The sequence below is a fragment of the Choloepus didactylus genome, chromosome 2, assembly GCF_015220235.1.
Source record: "Choloepus didactylus isolate mChoDid1 chromosome 2, mChoDid1.pri, whole genome shotgun sequence".
Classification (NCBI taxonomy): Eukaryota; Metazoa; Chordata; class Mammalia; order Pilosa; family Megalonychidae; genus Choloepus; species Choloepus didactylus.
In genome coordinates, this window is record NC_051308.1 from 88,360,749 (window position 1) to 88,381,212 (window position 20,464).

Genomic DNA, 20,464 nt, shown 5'->3' on the forward strand with positions numbered 1-20,464 from the left:
TGGCACTGACTCCCAGCCCTCAGGCTTCTTCCTCCTCTTTCGCTGGCATCTGGTCATCTTTATTTCCACTTAAAAGAAAAGATCTTCCATTTACCTTTCATTCCTGTAGCCTTTTTGCTGTGTGTCATGTCTTCCCAACAGGAGTACAGTGAGATATGCAGTGGTTTTTAATTCCCATTTCATAGATAAAGTTCAAAAATGTGTAATGACTCAGCTAGGGCCACTTTGCCAGTAAATCGATAGGGGCTTTGGTTTCCTAACCCGAGGGCTCCCCTGCCGCCGCAGCTCTGCCTCCTCCCCTCCCTGTTAGCGCCGGCTTTTCCTCCTGGGTTGAAGTTCTCAGGCAATGATTGTTGAGAGATTTTCAGCTGCAGTGACAGGCCTGCGATGCTCGCTGGCTCGGGGAAGGACCTCGGTCCTTAGTGGCACAGAGTATGGAGGGGTGATGGGCTGTGACGTGGGCTGCAATAAATAAACCAACCACGGCAAACACAGCCACTTTGCCTCAGCCAGCTAAGGAGAGACAGTGTTGCCCAGGAACAGAAACGCCCAAGGGGGGACGATTCTACTTGTGTGAAATACTGGAAGAAGCAAATCCATAAAGACAGAAAACAGCCTGGAGGTTACTAGGGGTGGGGGCAGTGTATGTGGGGGTAGAATGGAAAGTTATTCTTAATGGGCACAGAGTTTCTATTTTGGGTAATGACAAAGTTTGGTGATGGTACATTGTGAATGTAATTAACGCCACTGAATTGTAACTTAAAATGGTTAAAATGGCAATTTTATGGGGTGTGTATGTGTATGTAACCACAATAAAAATAAATTAATTTAGAAAAAGAGGCAATGGAAAGAAATCAAAGAAAGGGAAGAAGAAAACAGCTGGGCAGTCCTCACTGGATGTGCTGTGGCACAATTTCTGCCACACTTTCCCCTGCCTTTGCGTTCCAGCTCTGGTAACCCTCTGGTAGTTGAGGAATCTCGGTGCAATTACATCCCTGTCTACAATTCAGCCTTTTTACTGGTCTCCTCATGTATGTTTATTTGCCAATGAAGTATGGCATGGCATGGGGAGGTGGAGAAAGTACTGGAGAAAGAATCCACTAGGAATCCAAACACCTGACCCAGAGTCTAGCTCTGTCCTATGACCTGAGTAAACTTGGGCATAACTGGGCATTTCCTGTCTGAGCTTCAGTTTTCTCACCTGCAAAATGGGGACAATGATACCCTCCCAATGTCATGGGAGGTTTGAGTGAGATCCCGTGTAGAGGAGCAAACTCTTGTTTGAGATCCAGGAGGCCTGGAGTTCTTAAGCTTAGTGTGCAGGAAAGTCCCAAGTTTCTTTCCGACATTAGTATTTCATAATTCTGTACAAGTGGATGCTTCTGAGGGTGGTAAATGCCCATACAAATGTCAGAATTCATTATTATATATTTGGAGTAGACACATGAATAGGGAAGAAGAAAGGATTCTTTCATTTCTTGGCTCCTTTTCCTCATTTTCAACCTTCGTTTGCTGTTGCTGAGTCCTGCTCTGATTCTTACCGACAGTCTCTAGTGAGTCTATCAGGAGACCTGTCCTTTATTTCAGTCCTAAAGAAAATGGCTAAGCCAGCTGTCCAAAGCCTGGCCCACAGAGCCCGCCCTGTTTGCTGGTCCTGCCCTCACCAGATAAGTTATGAGATGCCCAAGCTTCTCTCTCAGTGGTCAGTTAAATAGCGGGAGGTCTCTAGGGACACAGAGCTAAGCACGGACAGTGTGAGGTCTGTGCTGCAGAAAGATCTGTTTTGCCCTCCAATGGCTGATGTTCAAGAGGCTCAGCTTTTGCTCTCCTGATGCAAAAGGTGGTTCAATTCTGCCCTCCAGCTTCACAGGTTTGCTCTGGGGATTAATGCAGACAAACGGTAACTGCGCCCATGGTGAGGTATTGAGCACTTCAGCAATGCTAAATCACAACCTTCTGGCCCTCATCTTATCACCTGTCATTAAAGATCAGAATGCGAAAGCACACTTATAAAGCTCAGCCGAGTGCCTGCCACTGTGCTGCAACAGAGAGAGACTCAAAATAGTTCTTCCCCAGCAGTTACTATGGCACCATGCATACCAGAGTTTAATATTCCCCACACCGCCCCCTTTGAGAGTGAACCCTGACATGGAGCCTTTCTTTTCACAGCCCCCACAATCAGGTGGGATGATAACAGCATCCAGCATTTCCAGGGCACCTTTTATTCCCTGGAGTTGACACCTCTCAGCCAAAGACACCTACCCAATGTCTTATTACAGACACCTTCCCCATTCCCAGGAGTGGGGCCACTTCCCAGACTGCAATGGCCCCATTCCATCAAGGAAGCCCCACTGGAGCTCAGGAGGATGGTGGAATGTCTCTCCTCTGATGGCAGCAAGGCAAGGGCACCTGTGCGTGGGTCGTGCACATGCACCTGCTTTGGGCTCTCATGGATGCTCATGGATGAGCAGCATATTGGTGCTGGTGATCCCATCGAGGTATACATCTTATGTGCATGTGAGTACAGTGATGCCAGCATGTTCTTGAGTGCAAGCACCCACGGGTGAGCATTTATATACTGCATGTTTACGTGGGGTGGTCGTGTGTGAGTGTACCAGTGGGTTTGAAGGGAGTAATGAAGGCTACCTTTGTGGTTCAAGCTGATTTCTGCCGTGTTACTGGGAGTCCACGAAATGATAAGGGGCCCATTGCTCTGGGTTGACAGCACCAAGCCATGCTACCCTCTGTGAGGCAGGCTCAGTAACGAGGCTTGTAGCACTTAGAAGTTATCTACACAGCTATTGCGGATCCACAAAGGCCCGTTCATTCAAGCATTGCTAACAAGCCAGCAGTGACAAGATGAGCACAATGGGATGGAGCGAGAGGCTGAGAAGAGAGACCCTTGTCTCCCTGGCTGCTCAGCAACTTGCCAGCATTCTGCTGCTTCTTTGCAAAGTTAATGCAATCTCTCCACACTGTGTGCCTAGAATCTCCTCACCCTTAATAAATTAAGCTCGATAGTAATTCTCCAACTCTAACCACCCCCATCTCCCCAAATGCCGCTCCCTCCTTCTCTTTGCTTTCCCTTCTTTTGCTCTTTCTGAGCTCTGAATTAGATTAGTCACATTCTTAATTAACTTGCTGGTAAGAGCTCTATTAGGTATTAAATGTTTGTCACAATCCAATTAAAAAATCCATCACAGCAGAACAGGTTGTCCGAGGCCCAGCAGATTGATGCTGGGGTCCTGAGGCTCTCCTCCCCGCTCGGGGATGAGTGTGAGGAGCGGGGTCCAGAAGGCAGCAAGGGGCAGGCTGGCCCACTGGAGGGAGCAGGGATGCAACCCTGTGGGGCTAGAACACTTGTGGTCTGAACATCCCTGATGCATGGAGTATTCAGATAGGGGACTATTGCAGGCTGACCAATCACCACAGTTTGCCCAGGACTGTCTTGGTTTAGCAAGTCAGTCCTAGGCAAAAGGGACTATTGGTCGTCTGAGCCTACAGTGTCACTGCTCTCCCATCCCCATAGGGTGATGGGATAAGACCAGTGTGCTGGTGTGTGTGTGTGTGTGTGTGCATGCACGCATGCATGCACAGGGCAGGGGTGCAGGGGGCAGGAGAGTGGTCAGGAAAAGGTTTGGTTTGGATGGGATGGAGAGTGCCAAGTTTGATGGCTTAAGTCTGGTTGGGGGCTTTTTGTCTCAGGTATAAAAACTGGACTTTCATGGAGCTAGACAGTGGTTTTAATGGAGCCAGAACAGTCCATTCAGAAGTGTGTCTTCCTCTTCCATTTTAAAAAGACTTGCTCAGGAGGGGAGCTATTGCCTGGTGGAAGGAAAAGAAAACAAGCATTCATCCTGGGTCTCCAGGCTTTTTTCCTGCAACTCCTTGGCCCTTGCTCCTTTTCCCTTAACCTTTCTCCAGGTGTGCCCACTTCCTGGCAGGCTGTATACACACAGGTCTCCTTGTCCTGTGACAGTTGAATGAACACCCAGTTTTAGACCCTCCAATTCCCTGCCCTGCCACTCTCTCACTTCCTTCTTTGCTATCAGGAGGGAGGAAAGAGAGAGGACGTGCAGAATTAATGCTCTGCAGCACTGTGCCCCAGGGTGAGAGCAGCCAAAGAGGGAGTTTGAGCATTGGTGCCGGCAGTGGGTGGCCAAAATGCTGAGTGTGCCCCCAGCACCCCCAGTTTGGGTCATACTTCATATGATCCCCAGTGTGTTTTTTGAGTTCCTTGTTCTTTAGGTGCATCTTCTATGGCTCTGTTAACCAATAATAACTATGCAATTATTGCTCCTTACTATGATTGAAGAGCCATAAATATCTTTTCACTTGAGTTCTTTCAAATTCTAGTCTATTATATCAGCAGATCTTAAGACCTGACCTTCCAAGAAGACTGGACTTGTCTGGCAGAGGGAAATGTTTACTCACTAAGATTGTGTTGTCCTCTGGGTCAGGAAGCGTGACTCACTGGTCGGTTCATCCTCAGCACACAGCACCGTGTCAAGCCCATAGGAGGCACTTAAAAAATGTGTTGAATAACTAAATGAATGAGCTCACATTCATGATTCCCTTTTTTATTCTTCCAGGGCCCCCAATATGCTTGTCCTTTTGCTTCCACAAAAAAACAAACATTTAACTGTTTAGCACCTGCTGGTTCGTCTGAATGCTTCTACATTCTTGATCAGAGTCACCTTGTCTGTCTTAGCTTGTAAATCCCTGAAGGGCAGGACCCTGTCTATTTAATTGCCTTCTCAAAAGACTTGGAACCATGTTAATTCTTTGCACAAATGAATGTCCTTGGTACTGACCCCTCATCTTTCAGTCTTTCTCTAACTATCTATAAGGTGCTTAGTCCTGGGCAGGCATAAGCTCAGGCTTGCAGAGGACATGAGAGAAATGTTAAGTTCCACTCTTTCTTCCAAAAGCTTACCATCTGGCTGAGGAAACAAGACTTTTGGAGGAAATAGTTAAGTACCAAATCATGACAGATTTTAACAAAGGGCCCCTGGTAAGCGATGCAGATGCACTCGGGTGTGGGTGAGGTCCCTGTGGTTGCAGTGTTCAAAGAAGGTTTCACAGCCTGAGCTGGAATGCTCTGGGACAGAGGCGGTGGCAGGGGGCTTCCAGGTAGAGGAAGGTGATATGCAGACGTGAAATCAGAAGTAAGCATGTTGATTGAGGTAAGGGTGGAGCCTAGCATAGCGGGAAGCAGCAATTCAGAAGGCATTTCAGATTTGAAAGGGGAATATGAATGAAAGTTGATGATAATGACAAATCAGACCCAAACCCTGTAGGACGCACCTGCTTCCTCCTTCCCAAACCTTGTGCCTGCTGGACATAGAGAGTAGTTTGGAGCTGTGCAGTGTCCTCTGGCCTGGTTAGAATTTGGGAATTCTGATACCTATCTGAAGGCATGGCTTTTTAGCCTGGACATAGGCTGGCTTCACTGAGAAGGCATAGATAACTGTCTTAAGATAGGAAGTGATGGGCTTCCTATCTTAAATGACAAAGACAGTTTATCCTCACTCAGGAAGAAGAGCAACACTTAGGATTTTCCCACCTTCTACTTACTGCATTAAAAAATAAAATAAAACGATTGAAGTCAGCACATCTGTTTTCCTTCTGCAGTACCAGCGCCTGCGATTGTGCCAACTCATGGGCACAGAGTGGCTGCTGAATAAGGATGCCATGCCCCTGGCAATCTCCTTCTCTTCTGTCTTGGGAACAGACAACCAAGGCTGGGAACAGTGGAATAGCTGAGAGGGTAGACAGGGAAGAGAAAGAATATTTGTTGAGTGCCTACACTTGATACTTTACAAGAGTTATTTCATTTGGTCTTCACAGTAGGTGTGCAAGAAGGTTTTATTATTGCCAATAATGAGGAAGTTGAGGCTGAGAGATAACTTGACCAAGATCTCTTTGCTTGTCGAGCAGAAATTTGAACTCGTCCATCCTTTCATTCAAATATCTATTGAGGGCATACTATGAGCTAGCTGCTGTAGTAGGCCTAAGAGGAGCTCACTGTGGCTTTGATGCCAAAGACCACATACTTCAGTGGGAGATCAAGAACCCCGCTTCTCCTCTCCACCACCACCACACACACACATAAAGGTCTAGCTCACAAGGCTTCCTTAGTTAAGAAGAACACATGACAGGGTCCACCAATGCAGCCAGGGCTGCCCCAACTGCTTGCTTTGCTACTTGCAAATGTGCAAGTTTCTGGGTGTAATAGGATGAAGGCCTAGGAGGTGGGTGGACCCTGCTTCATCCTTTTGGAGATTTGCCATATTTAGCAAATGAAAATACAGGATTCTCAGATAAATTGGATTTCAGATAAATAACAAACACATTTTTAATTATAAGCATACCCTAAGGTATACTAAAAATTATTTGTTTATCTGAAATTCAAATTCAGTCTTGTATATTATCTGGCAACCCTACCCCCTTGCCATCTACCTACCACCTTGATGCTGAGTGAAGGACGTCTCTGTACCCACTCGGGAACCCTAGAAACTGGTAGAGGTGTCAGGGGTACCAAACAGGCTCTGCCAACCCAGAAGGAGTCAGGGGTGATCCCACTCCCTCCCTCTTGGAGGATCAGTGCTCCTCTGCATGGCCAGCTCCTGGGTGGGCTCTGTCCCTGCTTCTCATGGCTTCTGAGGCCTGAGCACAGGCGAAGAGCAAGGTGGATACCTCCACCTGGCTGGCCACTGGCTCCTGCAATCTCAAACCCAGCACATCCAAAACTGATCCACCATCTTCCCCCAAAATCTGTGCCTCTAGGCTTGTTTTTTATTTTGGGGAATGGGCACAGCCATTCTTTCTTTCTAGATTCTTCCACAGGTATCAGTAACCACATGCTGCCTTCCCTCTTTCACATCTCTCCATCCTGCTCCTCTCTCCTCCTCTCCTTGACAGGTTCCAGCCATCATCACTCCTGATTGTAATGGGAGAATAAATTCAATGCTCCAGCTCCCATGGAGCAATCTCCAGGTGATCATTCCAAGATGTAAACCTGATTCTGTGTTGGCCCATATACAGATCATCATTGGCTCCCTGTGGATTTCAGAATAGCATAAAATCCTTAGCTCAGCATGTGAACATTTGATGAATTTCCCCCCCTCCATCACTACCTCTTTAGACCCCATCTCATCCTCCCCCAACCATAATACTCTCTCTATCCATATGAAACCATTTGCACTTTCCTGGACATGTCACAGACAAATTAAGGACTTATTTGTTCCTCAAAATTCAGCTCAATTGCCATCTCTTCCAGGGAGCCTTCCCTGACTCACAGGTGATTGTGTTGCTCCTCTATGTTTCCCAGCACCCTGGGCACACTCATCTCGATCTCTTATCACACTGGTGTATTCAACTTTGTATTCCTGTGTGGAGCACTGTGTCTAACACACGGTATTCAATAAAGGGTGGCTGACTGTGTAAATGAATAAATAATTAAAAGCTTGACAACTTAGTTACCAACTCTGAACTCACAAAGTGCCAACTCAGGATAAAATTACTTCCTTGTTTCTCTGGTTGTTCAGATGCTACCCTCTGCCCCCACCTCTTTTTTACTCCCTTCTGTGGGAGGCAGCAGTATCAGGAGTTCACCAGATCTTCTAGCTAGGCTTCATGTATTGGCTTTGAGACTCTCTCACACCGAATAACTAGGTCTTGATGTTACTGAAATCCCCAAATGAGATTTGACAGCTCTCGGGGGTCAATGAAGTATCCAGCCCTCTGCCCCTGGAGGCAGGAAATATTGCTATAGCAGAGGTCAGAGTATAAGTGAAATGAATTTCATGACCTCAGTCTGGTGCCTGTGCAGACATTTCCCATGCTCCAAAAATTCTGTGTGACCTGCTGCTGCCGCTGATTGTCCCCAGGACACACGAGAGGATACAAGGAGGAGGTGGGCCGGGTGGAAAGACCCAGTGGTGTGGCATGGCATGAGCACGTGATGAAACACAATGGCAGAGCTCAGTGGGGGAGAACTACTGCCCCGGAGTTGCTCCCTCCTCAAAGTACTAGAAGCGAGATGCTGGGAGAGTCCCTGCCTCCGAGCTGGAGATGAAGCCATAAAGGTGAGAGGCAAAGGGGTCCTTCTTTTCTGAGAACATAAAGCCAATGACTCAGATTACTGTTTTTTTAAAGAACCATGCCTTCCTCCTCTTTTTCTTGCCTACAACCCAGACCCCTCTCCCCACAGCCAACTCTAAGGCTCCACAGCAAAGATCCTAGACGGTTCCTCTCCACCCACACGGGTCAGGCCCTCTGGAACCCCGGGCTCAGCCAGTGGCTGACGACGTAAACACTCATGCAGAGCCTTTATTGAAAGCTTAACTTGGGTGTCTCCTGGATGAAATCCAAATAGGCAGTCACATTCCCTATGACTGGAGCACCTACAGTTTTCCTAAAAAAGTATTAGCTGCTTTATTCCTGAACTGTGGTGCTGTGGTACCATGGAGGAATGGGAAAGGGGGGCTGTACCAAAGTGACCCCACACTGTGACCCTGCAGGGCTTCACTATTTTATGTGGGTGATGGATTACGGACTCTGAGGGGAACAGGGAGTGGGATTACACAAGCTTTGGAATGTTCACTCGATTTTCATTCAGCAGCCACCTTGAGCACCAGGCACTGGGCCTGCAAAGGACCTTTCAAGGAACATTTTCTGCTCTCGATTACAGATTAAAAAAAAAAAAAACCACCTGAATTATAGTGGTTACAACATTGTTTCTCTAAAGTGTTTTATCATCATCTGTTTAGCATTCACAGACCCTAGTGAGATAATTATCGCTTACTGCTGCCTCCTGGGAAAATATAGGAAAACTGAGGCAGAAGCTAAAGCCTCTGTGGGAGATGCTGACTGGCTGTGCTGGTTCAGATGGCTTAGATGGCTTAGAGCCATCTCCACTGTAAAGACCCAACACCTCGTGTCTGAACAAGCAAAGCTGCGGTCCCAGAGATGTGACATGCACGGGGCCAAGGAGGTGGAGGGGCAGTAGAACGACCTCAGGCTTTGGGCTAAACAGATCCTATCTCTCGCCATCTGTGTGAACTTCTGTAAGTCAGGTGCTTCCTTCAACCTCAGCTGTTCACTTTTAGAATGGAGGTAATGCTGCTTTCTTTGCAGAGCTGTTGAGATCATCAGAGAGAATATGTGTACTATTAGCACGGTACCTGTCACAGTAGGTGTTCAGTAAATGGCGATTATTATGCTCATTACAGCCGTGTCCGATGTTGGTCCCTGGCACCTTTCAAGATGCCAGGTGGTAGCATCTGTGGCCACTGGGAAGATTTGCTTCTTCCTTTAGCTGGTTTCCAGGGCAGTCGGATCCCTCCACCTCCCACCAGGGTGGATTGCATCCCAGTACCCAGTCACCAAGTTTCAGAACAGCCGTGGTAAGGCAAAAGCATCCTCCCTGCTTTGGGGCTGCCACGCTGCCTGCAGGTGGATAGTGGGGCAGGGAAGGAGACACAGAACTCCCTGGGGTTGACAGTGACCTAAGACATCTCTCCTCATATGACTGACCTGTAACCACCTCAAACTGAGATCCAGCAGAGGGTGTCAGGTCCTCCTTCCTCCACGTGCACCTCTCGTTCCTATTTCTTTTCTCTGGTAAGATGCTCTGTATGTTACTTTCACCTGTATAGACTTCTTGGCTAGACAGTTCACAATATGTGCCCCTAGCTCCCATTCCTACAAGAGAAGACCCTGAGTCTGTGCCTACTAAGGCTGGCCGAGAGGTATAGATTAGACCAGTGCTTTTCAAATGGGAATAATAAGCATATGGATCACCTGGGAATCTCGTTAAACATGCAGCTTCTGAGTCAGTAGGTCTGGGGTGGAGCCTGAGATGCATTTTTAACCAGCTCCCAGGTGATAGGATAATGTCAATCCATGGCCGAGGAGTGGATGGATTGGTTCTCCTTGGATGACCTTCTGCTGACTGGTGCAAGTTCCATGAATTTGTTCTTCCATTCCCACCAGCTAGCATGACTAAGGCATATCTGACATAGAGAGTTCAGGTGGGAGGGGAGAGGGAAGTGGGATGCAGGACAGTCAAGCATTGGTGTCAGGAGAGGGCGGATGCTGAGAAGTAGGGCCATGCTGGAGCATCTCACCCAAAACCTGCTCCCAGCAGCACTCCCTGGCAATGCCTCTCTTCAGTCTCTGCCTTCTCCCCAGTTTCAGTTAGGTTTGCCTCCTCAGCACTTCTTTATGGGAATTACCTATTTACCTGTATGTCTCACAAACTAGACTGGAAACCCTTCAAAGAAGGGCCTCCTACATCTTCGTGTTCATAGCACATGGCATAATGTTCAGCACATAGTAGGTGTTTAAGAAATGTTTGTGAATGAAGGAACAGATGCTGAATTACATACAGGCTGGATGGGTTTCACTTACTGGCTTTTTATTCACTTATATTCTATGAATGTTTAAAAAGTATTAAATGTGGGCTGAGGCATAAAACAGGGTTCTTGACAACAGGGAGTTTTCAGGCTTACCGGGGAAACAGTGCTAGCCATAAAGAACTGTCACAGAGTAAACTGTGTTAGGTGTTGTTTTGTGGGCTCTTGGCTTGGAGAGCACAGAAGAGGGAGAGGCAAGATCTGGCTTGAGGAGAGGAGAAAGATGCCATAGAGGAGTTAGCATGTGAGCTGGGCTTTGAAGGATGGGCAGGTTTTCAAGTGAGGGAGAAGGACAGAGAAGAAGGAGCAGTTTGATGAAAACCATGGAGCTGGGAAAGTTTTGAGTCAAATACAGGGCCCTTGTTTGGGTTTCCAGAGCTGACTATTCTGCCAGGGGCAATTTCAGGCTCAGCCAGCTGACCTTCCTACTGCTAGGAGCAAGTAAGCAGTCTTCACTGATGACACACTTGACTGCATGCACCTCTGTCTCCCGGTTTCCCAGCTACATGAGATTAGGCACACCAGGCAGCCAGGAGGGGCTCTCTCGAGCCATCAGGACCTGAGGTGAGATGAAAGCAGCAGAGGATGGAGGTGGGGAGTGAGGCGAATAACTGTCTCGCTCTGTGGGCTCTGGAGCTTCCCTCAGGGACCCGAGAATGGCCTAAGGTGCTGGGGTTTGTAAGCTGGCAGTCTGAGAGGGGTCAAGGAGATGCAGGGAGCCGTGGTTCCGTGAAAGCACATCTGGAAAGCTGCCCCAGACAGCCATACCAGCCGTTTCTGGCAGGTCCTTAGGAAAGAAGAAGCAGGGGAGCAAATCACTGACTTACTTGGACTGTTGGCCAGAGAGGTGAAGCTGGTCGATGCCCCATCTCAGAAGGGGCATTGAAAACAAGAATTGCCCCAATCTATTTCGGGAAAGTCACACAACCTCTCTGAGTCTTTGTTTCAGTCATCTGTAAAATGGATATAATACATAATACCTCTTGTATCAAGATTGAATTCAGTCATGTATGTTAAAGCCCCTAATAGAGGATAGGATCTTAATAGAAATTTAAGAAATGACCATTTTATTTATTTATTTTTAATTCAATCTTGGTAAACTGTGAGGGGTTTCCAATAGACTGTTTACCTCCAAGAGGGAGAAGTGATCTTTGTAAAGCATTAATGGAGTTCCTGGTACATGGTAGGAACTCAGTAAATAGAAGCTGTTAAGGATAGCTGTCCTGGACTCTCTTAAAGAGACAGAGGCATCCCTGTCTCCAGGTTCTCGTTGCACCATTAGAGTAATTATCACAGAGCATTTCCTGTTTACAGCCCGCCTCCCTTATTGGTCTATAAGGGAACAAGAAGAAAGGAAGGGATTTTTTTTTTTTAATCACTTTATCTCCAGTGTTCAACACAGTGCCTGGCACATGGAAGACAATCAATAAATGTTTGATGACCAAATGAATAAGAAAATGAATAAAAGATTAAGTGAGAGCTATTCATTTCCTTTCCATCAATAGAATCATTTTCATTGCTTCCCAGAGCAAGTTTGCTGTGACGAGAGTCCGAGCTCTGTGTGAACATTCTTATTGACCAGCCTGATGGAAAAGACTGATGCCCCCAGGCCTCTTTCCCTCCAGCAGCGGTCCTGTGAAGCCCTCCACCCCACCCCAGGACAGGAGCAGATGAGGTGGGGTGAATACAAGCTTCCTCCTCCTCACATACTCCATGTTCCCTCTGAGCCCCCCACAGCAGTCCTGAGGTCATGCACCCAGAAAATCAGCCGAGGAGCTTTGCCTGGCAGTGACCTCCTACTCACAGAGGTAACCCATCTCAAGGGTAGCTATGGTTTTGGCCATAGAATTAGATCATCGGGACCCAATGGCACTTTAGCCTCCTGCAACAGCCCCATGGATACTACAACTTCTCCAGGATCCCTGCCTGGGAAATCCAGCAGATCCAGCTCTAACAAGCAAGTCTCTGGATGCAGGAGTCCTTGCTTCTCTCCACTATGCCAGAAGTATTTCTTGGTTTCAAAGCAAGGTCTAGCATTTAGGAGACGAAACTGGTTAATGCTAAGATCAAGCAGTGAATGTTTCTGTTAGTGTGAATTTTAGCTATGTCATTCAGTCTCTTAGGTGGCTAGGAAGTTACGTCCATCCTCTTCAAATTCTGTCATCCTTTTGATAGTTTTATATTCCTGTCTGGAATTATCATCTACTTTCACTAATCAAACTTACTCAGCTATGTTATCTTTGGCCATCCCTGGAAGTTTTCTCTCTCCTGTTATAGTGTCTTATTTTTGGTAGTTTCAGGCATCCTGCCTGTCAACCCCACCCGCCACCCTAGTCTGTTTTTGTTTTTCAGTGGTTTGTGCCGATCACATTTCAAAATTGTATTTCAAGTGCAATAAAGAGAGGACATAGGGATATTTTAGCCCAAGTATTGCATTGGCTGTATATATAAATGCTGACACCCTCTCCATGATCTGTGCTCATTAGAATACACGATATGATTGGTGAAAGCTTCACAAATTCCAGGGAGCCTTGGGGCTTGTAGGAAACAGAAGGCTCACACAAAGCTCTAGGTAGTCTAAGAAATTCTGAAATCCCTGATTTATTCAGAATAGCCTGTCCTGACAGCCTTATCTTCCCCTCTCCCTGTCTCCCTGCCTCAGAAAGGCTCAAACCAGCTATCAAACCAGCCTCCTCTTGCTGCTCAGTCCTTCCTTCCATTCTTTGCCTCCCACCCTGAGACATTCCAACCCATGATATCAAACCTGGTGTCTGGCAAGCATGCCCTTCCAATCTCCTCCTGGGCACTGGGCCTCTTCTCCCTGCCCCTTTCTGATGGGAATTAATCTCAATGGGGATAGTCAACCAGGTCAGCTTCTTCTCCTATGTGTGGAGGGAGAGTCTGTGTCCAGGATTTTGATGAGAGGAAGGCTGGTCACAGCTGGTCAAAGAGAAAAAAGAGTTTAAAGAATGACCTGTGCAACAAAGAGTTATTAAGGGTTAAGAGGGACGTTTCAGGTCATGCAGTCAAACCTCCCTCCTAAGGCAGGAGTGAACACATCCCTAGTTCACCTCAGTGAGGTCCGGCCTCGGCTCTCATGTCACCCACGTGAGCCCACTACCCTCTCCATCCCAGGTTAGCGCTCCTTCGTCGTGAACAGTAGTCAGTCTCCATATAGTCCCCTTACCCCCCTTGACTTACCTTCTAATTAGATAAGTGAAATCTCTCTCTCACAAGCCATCCTTTCAATTATTTAACATGGATGTCTTTGGACTCTTTGAGTCTTTAGTTCCCAAAACTGAAAGTATTTAATTCTTTCAGCTGACCCTTGTAAGTTCTAAATCCCCTGTCACCCTGATCATTCTCTTCTGATTATACTGCCTGTCTCACCCGCAATTTAAAGAGTGGGACTCACCAAGATCCAGATGTGGTGTCACCAACATACAGTAGTATGGACCACAACCTCCCTTCTTCTAGTCACTTTATCATCATCATCCAATGTATACCCATTCTGGTTTTTACCAGCCTGGAGATTTTTATTTATTTATTTATGGCCACCACATCACATCACTTCATCAGTTCATAGTGAATTTATAGTCCCCTAAATCCTTTTCTGTTTGTGCTGATGACAAACCATATGTCTCCCATCCTGTACCTGAACAGTTTGTTTCATCTTCCTTGTATTGCTAGTACATTAGCGGGCAGCCCTCCGTCTGCCCACACACTACAAGAGGCTTCGCTGGTAGATTTTTTCCCTCCTGCTCCTAAAGAGAAATCTTCTCTTCTTCTTCATACCCCTCTTTGGAAAGAAAGCTGCCCCCGACCTTACCTAATGGGCACTAGAGTCTCATGATTCTCTGAGAGGGCAGGGAGAGGGTGGAGCCCAGAGGCAGGCCCCTTACCAGGCCAGCTGCTCCGGGAGCAGAAGGCCTCTCCCCCTCCTGGATTTGCATACCTCATTGACAGTAAGGCCAAGGCAGCCTGGCACCTGGTGACTGCAAAGAATAATAGTATCTATTTTTTTTTAGCACTTACCAAGGGCCAGGTACTCTGCTCATGGCTTGACATAAACTCTCTCTTTAACTCTTTCAACAAATCAGTGATGTAAAAATGAAACCCATGAGTTTGTATGAGGTTTATAATCAATTGATCAATCATATACCATTGATCACCCACCAGGTTCTCAGAACCAAGCCAGACCCTGAGTCAGCTGTGGGATGAGCATTAGGCTTGGTGCAGGCCCTAGAGGAGGCCACACTGGGAGACAAGACTCACACACAGAGGGGACATTCAGTGCTCCAGGAACCGGTTCACCATGTTTTGTGGAAAAGGTGGAGCTTGCAGGGGGCCCTGATGGGTGGGTTATGATATGAGGGCTGGAGCAATTTGGGGAGATCCTACAGGAAGGGGAAAATAAGACATAGCTAAGACTGCTTTGAAATACTGAAAGGGCTATGTAGTAAGAACAAAGTGTTATTAAACATCATGGTACGTTATCATGGTTATTCTTGCCCAAATCTGGATCTCTGGCAATGACACTAGCATTCACAGGCCTGAACCCACCTTGCTCCCCTGTGTTTCTGGTTCTTACCACCGTGTCCCAATCTGGGTCCTTGCCTCCTAAAATTTGGAGTCAGGTAAGTCTCAGGAGACCAAGTTCTTCTAGGCAATCATTCACTTTTAGAGTTGGGTGGTGTCAGGGGCTGGGGATAGACTCAGGAATGTCTTCCTCTGGGCTTGTCAAAAGAGTAGCTTTGTCTGGCCCTAAATTTATAAACACCATAAGCATCCCCTGTAGGTCAAGAGCTGCTGTGGAGAAAAACATACCTGCTACAGGTAGACAGGGGGTGAGGGGTGGAGGTGGGGGAACAGGGAGCAGAGAAACAGGAGAGAGAGATGGGTCAGGCAAAGAGGCCCAGAGAAGACAGAGGTGCTGGAAAGATGGAGAGGTAGGAGTGAAAAGGGAGGGAGGAAGGAGACAGACAGACAGGGTGGGAGTATGCAGAAGGAGAGGAAATAGAGAGGGAGAAAAATTAAGTCAGAGGACAAAAAGGTCCAGCAAGGGGAAGGAAGGGGAGACGTGTGCCGCCTATGGCAACTACCTTAATCTCTTTAAATTTTTTTCATTGATTAGGGATTTGCAGCAAAATCCCTCACTATGGAAGACATTTGCTTTGCTCCTGCTCTGCTTTGTGAGGCCTCTCCTTGGATGGGGCTGCCTGGGTGGTGAGGAGCAGGGTAAAGGGAAAGTCTTGAAACCTGTCTCTTCTCTCAAAGCCAAACCCAAATCCACTCCTTCCGTCGTCTTCCTTGATGTTCCTGGAATAAAGTGCTCCTCCAAACCCCCATGACCCTGCTCTGAGCTCCTGTTTCATAAGCTATTACACCAAAATTTAGTGGTTGAAAACAGCAATTGTTTTATCACTTCTCATGAGTCTGTGGGTCAGGAATTCAGACCACGGGATGGCTTGTTTCTGCTCCATGTGACGTCTGCTGGGACCGGAACGCCCGAGAAGCTTCTTCACTCACAGGAGGGGCACCTCAGTGAAGATGACCCAGTTGGGCCCTCTGTCTGGGACCTCGGTTCTCACCACTGACTGGGCTCATCGATTCTCCTCTCTGTATTCTAGCAGGTAGCAGGAGCTCAGTAAATAAAAGCTGGTACAGTGAATAGGTGAACAAAGACGTGAACGATAGCTCACTGATTATTTGGATGAGCCTTCCAGACCCAAAACATCCTGATCCAAGGATCCTGAACCTTGTGAAAATGCTGACACACATCCTGGCTCAGAGACCTCCCAGAGGCTTCTGGCTCGGCATGAAGGGCAATGGCTCTGGGTCTTTCAGGAAAGCTGCACAGTACAGCTGACGTCGATTCTGTCCCTGCAAGTGTGCCCCTCACACCTGGGCCCTACGCCGTCTGGGGGCTCCTGGCCTATCTTTAAGCCCCTACCCCTTGTTCTGCTTCTTTTGGGACATTTCCAGTGAGTCTGCAGAGGAGGTAGTGAACTTTCTTCCACTTCTGAGACTTCATTGTTTGCTTAGCAGTCCATTGTGTGTCCATTTACTTTCTTACCTTGCTCCTTTTCTATAACCCAAAAGGAGCGCCATGAACCCAAGGAGCTGTGTTCCCTAGGTTTCTTTCCCATCCACTTCTAACTTCCTCCTCAATGCCTGTGATAATACCTGGTATCGTTTGAGAGTCCTATAAATGTTGATGGACAGCAACTTGGCATTGGTGGGTGGTCTTATGCTTTTCGAAGGGCTTTTATAACCATCGTCCTCACTTATTCTTCACAGCATGCCTAGGAGGTATACATGGCATTTTACTAATAATGAAACTGAGAGACACAGAAAAGTGAAAGGATTTGCCCAAGGTCACATGACCAGTCAATGCCATTAAAGAAATCTATACTCCCTAGTGAATTCTCTTTCCACTGGCTGGGTGGGTCACCTTGCCACAGGACCCAGGGTGACTGGAGCCCCCAGGGACTGCTCCTGGAGCTGTTGCCAGTTCCTGGTGCTGGCTGGGGCACTGAAGGAGCTGAGTAAATGCTCATGACAAATGGCAGAGCTATTGACCCATTTCACCACGTCCATGTCTCCCAATCCTGCCTTACTGCCCTGGTTGGTCCAGAGGTCTGATTACTGCCATGCTGGGAGTGAACTTCGAGGTGACCTAGCCCAACCTCCTCATTTAAAAGTCATCCAGGGTGCCAGTGTTCATGTCAGGAGGATAACCCAGGTCTCTGGCACCCATAATCCAGGTCAGTGGTCACCAATTTTCTAGCATTCTCTCATAGTAAGATGGGATCCCAGCTCCACCTCTAAAATTTATATCCAAAACTACAAATCATGAAAGAAAAATAAAGCGCAGCAATGAAGAAAAAAGAGAAGCAAAGAAAAATAGAAGCCACAAAAAGACTCTGTGTGTGAGTACTGGATTATTATTTTTTTAGCCAAAGCTCCCACCTCCCCACCTGCCACCTCATGGAGTCTTTCCCCAGTTGCCCGATCCTACAGGAGTATGGTTTGTGCAGCTGTGGTTTTTGCATGGCATCTTTGTCTTTATGATAAAAAGGATCCCTATGCTGTGAGCCATTCTTTAGAGTTCACAGACATCAGCTCCTTGAGCCCATACAATGAGCGCTGGACGGGGGGCAGGGCAGAGACCACTATTCCCACCTGATGGACGGAGGGACTGACGAAGCAGTGCTCGACTCTGCTCTCAGCTTTCTGACAGTCCTGAGTGCCTGAGGTTTGTCTGGCAGATCCTCCACTGGCCCTCCTGGTTCCCTCAAAAGGGATCATACCGAGGGTGAAGAGGGAGGTGTTGGGTGAGTCAACACCAGTCTCCCCATCCTGGTCAGTACACAGGGTCCATAGGGCCCTGGCTCAGCCTTAGCAGAGACTTGGTCTTTGCCATCATTGATAGCATGTAGGGAAGGAGCAATTCCAGCAGGGTTCCAATCTAATCCAATATCCCCCCCAACACCACCCCGAGCCCCTTCTAGTCATCTGCATGTGCCACAGCCCTGGGCCTCCGGAGGAAGCCACCATTCCTTTGCCCGTCGGGCTCACCCCTTAAGGGTGGTTGACATCAGACTCTAACTGGCTGCACCCAGCTGAGTCCCAAACAACTGCGCAGGGCTTCTGACCAGGCTGGGACTTCTGGGGTAGTGCCTGGAATTTTGGGAGCTAGAGCATGGGTAAGGGCAGAATTAGAGATAGCTTCCCCTTTGCCTCTCCTCCCCCCAGCCTTGAAAGTGAGGCTTAGTCTGAGAGTCTCCCTCAACATTTGCCATTTTCCTCTGGTCTAGCCCAGCCCAGAAAGTGCCTAGAAAAGCTGTGTAAAAGCACCCAGGACTGCGGTTCATGCCTAGTTGGCACTTTAGACTTGTTGGTTTTCCTCCTCCTCTCCCTCCAGTCTAGTTCTGTTTCCTGACATGGGCTCTAGGGATTAGCAGGAGAGTGAAGGAAGAATTCTGTCTTCTGTTATGGATTTTGAGGCAAGAGAATTCCTCATTTGTGAGTCTCTGCTGTCAGGGAATCAATGGGAATGTGTTTACTGGAAAGTCTGTTTGACCCAGCCGAGGGTTAAAACAGTGTAAATAATTGGAGAAGAGGGACAGGGAAGAGATATTGCCAGATCCTGGGCATTTTTATCTTTACTTGATAGAAGTTTTCTGCAAGCTGCTCAGCACTTCCCCAGCATGAATGCCCCGTCCCTGGCCGGCCCTTGTAGCCCAGGGTTCAGCAGCTGCATGACAGGGGGTTTGGGGGTGGACTGGGATGGGGCTTTGCTCTGCCTTAGCATGACTCTGGGCTCTCACGACATTCCACAGGAACACGACACTGACTGACCCACTCACGGGGCCTGGCTCCTTCCTAAGAATTCGTGCTCTTGTCCTCTTGTCCCTTCACGTGACTGTGCAGCACCCGGGGACTATGTGTGGGGTAAATGCACTCTGGTGAACCTGCTTACTGCTCCATGCCTCAGTTCTCCTCCCTGTACAGTCAGAGGATGTGGCACCTCCCTGCTGCCCTTCCTGATAGAGCCTGGGCCTGGGGGAGCGGGGCAGAGGGGCAGGCCATTGGGAGCTGAGTCTTGCCCACCTGAGTGGCTGCTGCTGACCTGACAGTTTGGGGATGGGAGTGCAGCAGCCTTGGCTCCCAGCCTCGAGGTGTGGGAGCATCACTGCACCAGAGCCCTGGAGACGGTCAGAGTCTCTGACTCCAGGGGCACTTATCCCCTGCTGCCTGAGTGCAACCCTCTGCATGCCACTGGGACCCTCAAGTGGAGGCAGTTGGTTTGCTATTGCTTCTTCCTCTCTCCATCCTCTTGTTAACCTGGGAGCATAATGGGGGCCTCAGAACAAGCATCTGATAAGGAACTTTCCAACCCTATGCTTTTGGGAGCCATCCACCCCTAAAGGACAGTCTCTTCCCCTTCCTCTAATTGTCCCATCTCTTCCATGTGCTTCTTTTCTTCCTCCTTTCCTGAACCTTCTTAGCTCCTTGTCTTCCTCCTTTTCACCTCCTTCCTCAAATTTTCTGTTTCTGACTTGCTCTTGCACTCAATATTCACAATCTCCTATAACTAACATAACATAAACACACAGCAGCAAGCATACATCCTTAAAGACAATCATATAAATACATAACCACATTCATATTCTTTGATTCCCAACCACAGACTCATATTTGTACCACACATACACACATTCACACACACACACTCAATTTCAAGCTCACACAACCACATGTACTACCTCACACAAACACAGCTGCATACAAGCTCACTCTCAAAATGCCTCCCCACCCATGGAGTCCGCCTTGCCTTGCCTCCACCAGCTCCTAGCATTGGGCTGACAACTGATAGCTCTGCTCTGATGAACTGTCATGGTACGAAGATCAGGAACTTCTCCAGCAATACTCCCATCCTGAGCCTGCGCTAACTGGGACAGGAGAGAGGCCAGGTGGTGGAGAGAGTCAACTCGAAGCCCAGCCAGGTATGTGCCTGAGCAGCACCTGGGTAAACACCAGACCCCCCCAAGCAGTGGCTCTGATTTCAGGACTGAACTATACCAGGAGCTGTGCTCAGGGGTGGTTGAGTTGACAAGGCTGAGAACTTGTCACTGAGAGGTCACTGCACTGGTTAAGACTTAGCTCAGGTCACCAGGAACTGGAAAATATTTTTGTGACAGCTGATGACTGCCCTACCTTAGCTGGTAGAGGGTCTCCTTCCCACCCCACCATACAAGTGAGGGGACTACTGGTCTGTGTGGTGCCTTGAGGCTGGTATGGAGCTTGGAGAGCTGATGGAGCTTGGGAAAAATAAGAAAAAGCTGCAGCCACTAACATCCACTCCCCCAGGACAAATTTCTAAAAGGTGCCCTGTGTGGACAGATGGACTTGTGGCTTTGTGCTTTCCCTTCCTCTGGGATTTGATTGTGTAGGGTGCTTAACCTGGTGGGCAGATCACTGGCTGAATTCCAGATCCCTTGACCCCTGGGGCCTGAGCCTTTGTGCAGAGTTAGTTT

The 20,464-nt window shown here is 48.0% G+C and overlaps 2 protein-coding genes across 3 annotated transcripts in view; one reads left to right on the top strand and one right to left on the bottom strand.

Moving 5' to 3' along the window:
• TNR (tenascin R) overlaps positions 1-20,464 on the top strand; it is a 428,568-nt gene that overhangs the window by 77,315 nt on the left and 330,789 nt on the right. The gene's annotated exons all lie outside the window — the stretch shown is intronic.
• The window catches only part of LOC119512195, a 76,029-nt gene continuing 59,316 nt past the window's right edge, over positions 3,752-20,464 (bottom strand). Inside the window, exons 4-6 of the mRNA XM_037806734.1 lie at positions 5,578-5,762; positions 4,435-4,524; positions 3,752-3,825 (exon numbers count right to left, since the gene is read on the bottom strand). Of these exons, the coding sequence (XP_037662662.1) occupies position 3,825; positions 4,435-4,524; positions 5,578-5,762 (276 nt within the window). The 3' untranslated portion in view covers positions 3,752-3,824. The remainder of the gene's footprint in view (positions 3,826-4,434; positions 4,525-5,577; positions 5,763-20,464) is intronic.